The sequence below is a fragment of the Brassica napus genome, assembly GCF_020379485.1.
Source record: "Brassica napus cultivar Da-Ae chromosome C9 unlocalized genomic scaffold, Da-Ae chrC09_Random_24, whole genome shotgun sequence".
NCBI lineage: Eukaryota > Viridiplantae > Streptophyta > Magnoliopsida > Brassicales > Brassicaceae > Brassica > Brassica napus.
Window position 1 is genome coordinate 8,264 of NW_026014379.1, and position 8,889 is coordinate 17,152.

At 35.2% G+C, this 8,889-nt stretch overlaps 1 protein-coding gene across 1 annotated transcript; it reads left to right on the forward strand.

Moving 5' to 3' along the window:
• The first annotated feature begins 2,558 nt into the window (after positions 1 to 2,558).
• LOC106423173 lies at positions 2,559 to 4,459 on the forward strand. The gene is given in 7 exon segments (XM_048771024.1): positions 2,559 to 3,115; positions 3,160 to 3,293; positions 3,296 to 3,328; positions 3,815 to 3,947; positions 3,949 to 4,060; positions 4,062 to 4,107; positions 4,110 to 4,459. Coding segments are annotated over 7 exon segments (1,365 nt in total).
• The last annotated feature ends 4,430 nt before the right edge of the window (positions 4,460 to 8,889 follow it).

Below are 8,889 nucleotides of genomic sequence, written 5' to 3' on the forward strand. Positions count from 1 at the left end.
TATCAAAGTTGTAAATAAAATGAAATGAAAATGTATTATATATAGAAGAAGATTAAATATTTAATAAATTTATAAAAAAATCATTCATTAGCCAAAAAAGAAGAAAATGGGTGATCATCACCAAATATGTAGCGGACGGGAACTGCAGACAGTCTTCTGATTTTCTCACAAAAAGACAAAAAAAATCTGATTGCATATAGATCTCCTGCCAAGTGAATATTAAAAACAAAAAAAAGGCTAAATGGCGTTTCAAAAGCAGTTCTCCCGCAAGTATAGAAGACGTGACTTTCCCTCACTCTCCCATTCATAACCTAAGAAAAAAAAAGTAGAGTAAAAGTAAGTTAATGCGTTTCTCTAGATCAAGCGAGAGAAAAAGTTTACTCTGAATTTAATTTAAGTTTTCCACCATTTTCACCTCACCTTTTTATTCCGACACTTTTAATTTGATTAATGCCAGTCACACACCAATATTTACAAAATTAAATGATCATAGTCGCATCTGTTCAATATTTCAAATTTCTTTAAGATGAATTGAACACATCTCACCACTCCAGTGATCCAGACACAAATTTAAAATGAATCTCTGTTTAACGATTGTGATCCATATTTATTTGAAGTCTTTTTAACACCGTATAGATTCGCAAAATAGTGAATGAAGGAATCATTTTCTCGTGTTAATTTAATTTACAAGGCAAGTCGAGACATTGTAGACCTCTTTAGATTCATATGGACTACATGCCTACAGAGTATAATAAACAAAAAAAAAACATTTTCATTACCTAGTAAAATTTTAGTTGCCTTTTTATACTAGAGTATTCATTAATTTACTTAAACAATAAAGACTTCTCATTAAATAAAACTGTATCTCTTATATACTAAAGCGCAAGTCGCTTGACAAATCAGATTCTGACACGTGAAAATTTAAAAAAAAAATTAAAAAATACAAAAAGAAAGCAAAACATGTTTTTGTTCATCAAAATATGGAAGTTTCAAAATAACTCAAATAACCAACCTTTTTCTAAATTCCTCATACACGGATGAATCATGTGAAACAATTATCTTTTTTTTTATCAACTATGTAAAGCAATTATCCATGTGTCAGTATATTTTTTCAGCATAATGTAGTCCGATTATTATAGAAAACATAGTTAGTTTATAATTTTTCTTTACATCTCCTATTTTTCTAGAGTCTAAATATAAACTAAGAATTTCTTTATCCCTAATATACTAAAGTAAAGTCACTTGACAAATCATATTTTAATGAATGGTTATTATTTTAATTTTTAAAGCTACAAAATTATATTTAAAATAAAACAAAAATATAAATATAAAAAGTAAAGGGTTAGTTTACAAAAAAAAAAAAGTAAAGGGTAAATCGTAAACACGATCTCAAGAACTAAATCAGTGTAAGTTACAAAAAAAAAAAGAACTAAATCACGTGTAAGTTTTTCAATTTATTGTAAAAAATATTTACTAAATTCAAATATTGCTCAGCTATCTCTCTCCAACTGTTTTTCTTACCCGCATCTCCCCCACGATCACTGGTTTTATCACCATCGCCAGATACCTTTTTTCATAATGTATATTTGTCTTCTTATTGATCTACTTGAGAAAAACAAACTTTATGTACTACTCAAATCTACAAATCAAGTGTTGGTATTCAACGTTTCTCTCTTCGAGGCAAAAAATAACAACTTATTTTTCTTATTTTTCTTATTCAATCTATATTTGATCTCACTCTTTTTATACTCTGTATATGAAGACTATCTCGCTCACATACAAGGTCGGCGTCGGAAAACTCAGGATTGTATCTCTTTTCTTCAAATCCGAAAATCTCAAATACAGAAGGCAAAATGAAATATATAAATTTTTTTGTAACGTACATTTTGCATCCAACAAAAAAGGGAAGAAGAAGACTAAAGACAACTTGCTTTAACAAGAATATCTTGGGCCGATAGATAATCAGCAAAAGAAAAATTTCAAACCACGTACAAACTAAACGAAAGAGCGTTCTCTGCAACAAACGGGGTACAAGAGAAGAACCACACATAATCTAAAACCAAGTGGTATACTTAGTTCTTCTCTGATTCCCTTTTTCTATGTTACTCTTTAAGAACTCTATTTTGTTTTTTGTAACTTTTACATGCTTGAAGAAATACCTATCATTCTACTGGCGGAAATGATGGGAGGCAACTTTGCTTCCATATGTACGTCCTCTTTTCAAAATCATAATAATTGTTTAAATGCTTCAATTTTTTTGTTTGGCTGTAGCCATTTCTAATTTGAGATTCTAGGTATCCAGCTCCAAAATATGCAATCTTACTTTGATAAAACAAACGTAAATACATTACGGGTTTATGAGAAAATCATTTAGAGAAGCAAACAAATTTTATCCGTGCGTATGCACGGGCTAATACTAGTCATCTCATAAGACGGAAACATATTCACTTGCCTGTTTTGCTTCGTCTATATTAAAAATAGGGTCCATTCAAATATCACTTCCAATAAAATCCTAAAAATCTCATAATAAGAAGATACAGAGAGAAGGTTACAACACAATGGAGGATTCAAGCACAAGAAGCCAAAAGAAAAGACGAAGCTTCAAAGAGACAACAAAAAAACATTTATCCAAAGAACAAGAAAAAGAACTTCCCAACTGTTTGGTCTCTCTCAAGAAATCTCTCCACTGTAAATCCGAACTATCTGATGTCCACGACCTCAAATCTACAAAACACCTCACCACAATCTCCACCAAGAGAAATCTCCCGCGTCACCTCCGCCGGCGGATGTGGGGGAGGTTATCGGGATGTTCGAGATCGATAGCGAATCTCAAAGACGTAATACATGGAAGCAAACGGCATTTCGAGAAACCGCCGATAAGTGGTAGTCCACGTTCTATTGGAAGCAACGAGTTTCTCAATCCCATGACTCACGAAGTCATCCTCAGTAGCTCCACTTGCGAGATTAAGATCACCGGCGTCGGAGACATGGCTTCACCCGCCGAGCAACGGAATCCGGCGGAGGAGGAAATAAACGGTCCACGACTTTTGTTGGGATGCTGAGCCGGAACGCCGATGAATTATCTGAACCATTCGCCTTCTTACAGAAGCCAAGCGTCGCCAACGACGGCAAGAAAGGGCTCGGAGAGAGACGGAAGAGGAGGAGGAAGGTAGAAGGGTTAGGGTTTCACACAAAGAGGAGAGTTTCTTTGGAGATTAACAGAGACTCCGCCACTAACGGTGGCAGATCCTCGGTTTCATGCAATAAATGTGGTGAACATTTCAATATACTTGAACCTGCGAAGCTCATCATTTCTCAAAACACGCAGGTAAACAATTCAATATTCAGATTTTTTTCACAATTGAAACAACGCAATTAGGGTTTTCAGAAAATAACTAAATTTTCAACTTTATGAAAACATTCTAAATTTCATATGCAAATAAATTAAAAATACCAAATAAAAAGTTTCCCTAATTTTCATCATGACTTAGATTATAAATATCACTAATTTAGTAATTTATGATATTTTTCAAAATTTGAATATTCACCATTGAATGTATGCACTTCGACCATCTCCAATTCCGCTAATGGAGTGGGAATGGAATAATGAAAAAAAAAAAAAAAGCATTACCCTAATTACCATACAAATAGAATGATTTTTTTTTATTATTGATTAGTCCATTCCATGGAATGGAGTTAAAGATCCTGATTGTTTCAGAGCAAAAAAATATTCAAATTTAGCAAATATTCTCCCAAATTTCCTATTCAAATCATGCATTTAGGTCTACAAGTTCTCAACTTTATCATATTACAGTGACAGAGCTCGTTGAAGGCGATTCATCAAGAAAAATCGTGGAGATAATCTGTAGAACGAGCTGGTTAAAGTCCGAAAATCAATGTGGGAAAATCGACCGAGTCATGAAAGTGCACAACATGCAGAAAAAATTGCAAGATTCGAGAATACGGAGAGACGGCGAAGATCAGAGCTAGCAAGCTCCAGAAAAAGCATCCCAGATGTCTCGCCGACGGCAACGAGCTGCTCAGGTTCCACGGCACCACCCGTCGCTTGCGGTTTAGGGATAAACGGAACGACGAGTGTCTGCACGGCAGAAAATGCTGCGTCTGCCGGATTATACGGAACGGATTCTCGGCTAAACGGGAGAAGAATAACAATGGGGTTGGTGTCTTCACGGCGTCCACGAGCGGGAGAGCGTTTGAGTCGGTTTTGAACAACGAGGGAGATGTTGATCGGACGGTGAGGAAAGTGTTGATGTGTGGTAGGGTTGTGGCTGGGAGAGTTCATCGACCGGTGGAGAATGTGGAGGAGATGAATGGGTTGATGATGAGTGGGTTTGATTCTTTGGCTGGGAAAGGTGGGTTGTATACAAATGTCGAGGAGCTTTATTTGCTTAATCCGAGAGCTTTGCTTCCTTGCTTTGTGATTATCTGCAAACCCTAAACAGGTTTTAGCTTTTTTGTTTTGTTTTGTTTTGGAAGAGTGAACTTTATTATATGCTGATAGAACGATATGCAGGTTCACCCCTTGCGGCGAATGGTTAAATTCACTTCACTCTTTGTAATCTATGAAAGTGTCATATAAGAATAGTTAAAAAACAATAAAATTAAAAAGAATTGTTGAAAAAACCTTAAATTCTAACCATACACCATAAGCCATAATCCTAAATCCTAAATTATAAACACTAATTCTAAACCATGAACACTATACCAAAACCTTAAACTTTAAACCTAAACCCATCACTTGTTTAGGGTTCGGGTTTATGTTTGGGTTTCGAATTTATGATTTAGAGTTTAGGGTTTAATATTTAGAGTTTTGAGTTTAGGGTTTAGGATTTAGAGTTTAGGGTTTGAGATTTAAGATTTAGGGTTTAGATTTTAAGATTTAGGATTTTATAGTTAGAGAGTTTTGGGTTAGGGTTTGGCTTTAGGGTTTAGATTTCAAGATTTAGGATTTATTGTTTAGAGTTTTAGGTTTAGAGTTTAGATTTTAGATTTAGGATTAGACATTATGGTTTAGAGTTTTGGGGTTTTGGGTTTATGATTTTAGACTTTAAGTTTTTAGAGATTAGAGTTTTCCAGACGGTGTTAATGTCGGTTTTGTGTTTTTTCAGCTAGTTATCTTTTTTTTATTATTGCTTTTTTTAATTAATCATACATGGCAATTTAGTTGGTGATAAAAAGTGGGGTGAATTTGACCATTCACCATAGGAGGTGAACCTAAGTATTGTTCTTTGTTTGAATGTTCAATATGAAAAGACAATTTGTTGTGTTTATTGATAGCACAATACGAGCACAAAATAGTTTGGGATACAGATTGAGTGCAAGATAAAGAAAATTTTGAAATACTAGTTTTAAGAATAGGAACAGACCGGTGTGCCAATCAGACAATTTATTTTTGGGTACAGAAGAAGCAAAAAAGGCTTGAAGGGTTATATGGCCACTCATAAAGCTCATCATTGGTTTTGTCTTGGATTAACGGGATACCGAGTCCTTCACCTGAAAAGAAGCAGGGAAAAATTCAACAAACACCATGCTAGCATTACAAAAGGCCATAAACTGAAATGAGATTTTTTTAATGTTTGGCACGCAACAACATTATTCAGAGATAAGTTTCTTGTAGCTGAGGGCAGAGAAATGGAACCAGTGTGGGTTATGGCAAGACCAGACCCATCACCAATCAGAACCGAGTCATCTCAATCGACATGTTGTGAAGATCACTTGTTAGGTGATGTGTTGCCCCTGAATCCATGAGCCACGCTGTTGATGAACGTTGAGCCGATACTGCAAGGTTGGCTCTCGGTTGCCAGGGGCGGAAAGGAGATGAGCTGACGTTGGTGTATTGCTGCTGAGGCATATGTGGCATCTGTGGGCACCGTCTAGCACTAGGACCAAAACACTGCAAATTTGGCAGCGATCTTGTATCCTTTCGATGGCTTATACTCGTGTTTCTGTGTGAGTGAAACTGGTTCGGCTTATTGTTGGTGTTGTTCCAGCTGGAGTTGTTTTCCTCGCAGCTGATGTTGCTTTGAGCGAGTGGTGGCAATGTTTTCCGTTACTGAAACCGAGTTGACAGCAGGAGTGGAGACTGCCATTATCTTGGCTTCCTTATTGATCAGTTTCTCGTGATCACAATGATTGATGGAGTGTTATCTCTGCCTTCAATCTGTTCAGCAAAAATTTTGTATTCCTCAGGTAGGCTACCAATGACATATTCTATCGTGTCTTCATGATCCATAGGTTTCTCAAGCAGAGCTAGTTGATCAAACGGCTAGTTAAGCCTCTCATACTCATCAATGCTCTTGTTGCCTTTGGTGAAGTTTTTGAGTTGTAGACAGAGCTGCTGAATATGGCCACGACTTGGGCTTGCATAGGTTAACTGAGAGACTTCCAAACTTCATGAGACGTCTTGGTGTTGGTGAAAAGCGATTGTATGGATGGAGATAAGATGCTGATGAGACCAATGTATATAGACGATTCTGACGCCTCCACTTTGTGAACTCCAGATTCACCAAGATTGTCGACGGTTATTGTTTGATCTGGTGCTGGTATTGATCCATCGACGTATCCAGCGAGGTCGTACCCGTCGAGTAGAGCATGAACTTGGAGACTCCAAGTCATTGTAATGGTGGAGGTGAGTTTGTTGACATTGATCATGTTTACATTAAGAAGGGGTTGGGTGGTATCGACTTGATCAATGTTGTAGCCATGGCGATTTAGAGAAAAGAAGGGAAGAAAAATATGGTGGCGATAAAAAAAAAGGGGTTTATGCTCTTGATACCGTGTTATCTTGTTAAGCTAGATAGACTTCCAACCTAAAACCAATTGATAGTAAGTGGAGCGACTCTTCTATCTTATGTATTGTTTAGGATTCCTTCCAACTACCGATGTGAAAGACTTAGTCTCTAATACGCCCTCGAGATGATGGTTATTTGAGCGTCAACCTAGGAATGTTCGGGTAAGGATCGATGGGCCAACTTTAGGTCAAGATCGATGTGGATCAGATTGGATTGTTTGGATCAGATTAGATTGTTTGGATCGAGCTCTGATACACTGTTAAGAATATATTTGATATATTTCTTTAGAATGTACAATAGGAGTTATATATACAAAGTATGTATGGCAGCCATTGGCTATACATTCCTAAAACAGAGGGATCGATATCATAGAAGATCTTCTATAGAGATACGTGATATCTCTTACAAGAACCAGATAATTTTTTTTTTTTTTTGAAGAAGACGAAACACGTCATTCACCAACACCGTGATGAGAGTATGAGAGCGCTGGAAGCAGAGGAGGAGAGGTCACCACAATGAACAGAAGTGCTTATCGGCGACGACTCACTTCGGCGGATTGTCGAGAATTGGATTGAATATCTTTTAGAAATTCGGCTTAGGAATTGCGATTTGAGGGTACGTAGAAACGCGCACAGTAAACCTAAAATGTTCTTCAGAAATAGTTTTTTTTTATTAGAAATAGTTTTTTTCTTTGTAAGCAAACCCGTCTCAATTTTAAAATGTGCCATGTGCTATAATATAATTTTTTTTGATAATCCAGGGTTCCCCGCTTCGCGGGTCATTCCCTGGGCCCGGTCAGGCAGCGGGCCAGCTTCACCCGGAGGTTTTTCCCTGAGCCCGAAGGCCCAGTACCCACTTTAGTGACAGGGATGAGCAGTTCGCCTCCGGCTGGCGTCGAACCCGGAAGCATGACAATTGGCCCCCAAGGCTCTAACCAGTAGAGCTGACTCATCCCGTCTGCTATAATATAATTTGAGACTCATTTCCTCATACAAAACTACCTTCAAAACAATTAGGTTCTAATGTAAACTTAAAAACCCAAAAATTACAACGGATCCTGTGCAAATGTGCCTTCAACACATGTTTAGGGCCGGACTTGTTTGTAAGTATTGTTTAAAGTTTGTTTTAGTTGCTAAATCAGACAGCGGTGATGCTTATATGCTTCTTATTTTATTAACAAGAATAGCACATACTGTATTCTGTAAGAAACTAAATATTGACACTTCATGTGTCATACACCGTTACTTACACATGCACACCGGACTATTGATTTTTGAGCAATTTTCTGAAAGAGCTTACTTTTAACTATTTCTTCCAAACATACGTAGTATTACTATTTAAGTTTTCAAATAGTATATATTGAATATGAAAAAAATTCTTAACGTGGAAAATCTATAGCCTAAATTGGAAAGAGGAAATCAAACATAATATAAATTTTATTTGTAGTTTACGTTGTGTAAAATATTTTTCATACATATAATAATTTGTGATTTATTAGAGATTTTAAACTTGTGTGCTAATTTTAAACAAAACCTAAAAGTATGTTGTTTTATTGTATTTTTTATTCATTTTTAATTAATCTTTCCATGAATGAAAATAAATTTTTCAGCTAAATTTATAATTGCATAAATATATTTAACAAATTTCTATTTATTTGTGAAAATTGATTTAATCTTTCACGACTATGTTACTTTCTAAATACAAGTTTAAGTTACTAACTTGATTTTTTGTTAAAATATACAATTTCTTACAACATTACATTTTTTAGGAAAATAAAAATAGAAATCAAGCATCTATCTATACTATTATTTTATTTGTGAAGTAAATTTGCTTATGTCATGTTCCCCATGATTTTAGAATGAATCATTAATTTAATTAAATAATTTTAGTTAAACTGATTTTAATTCGTTGATATCTAATGTATAATTATATAATTTATAAAATTTATTTAAAAATAATGGAAAATGTGTTTGGAAAAAAGAAGATGATTCCATGTGTTTATTATGTGTTTATCTACATCTTTCTTTCTTATTTCTTATTAATTTTTATAATTAGTAGTATATATAAAAATATAATA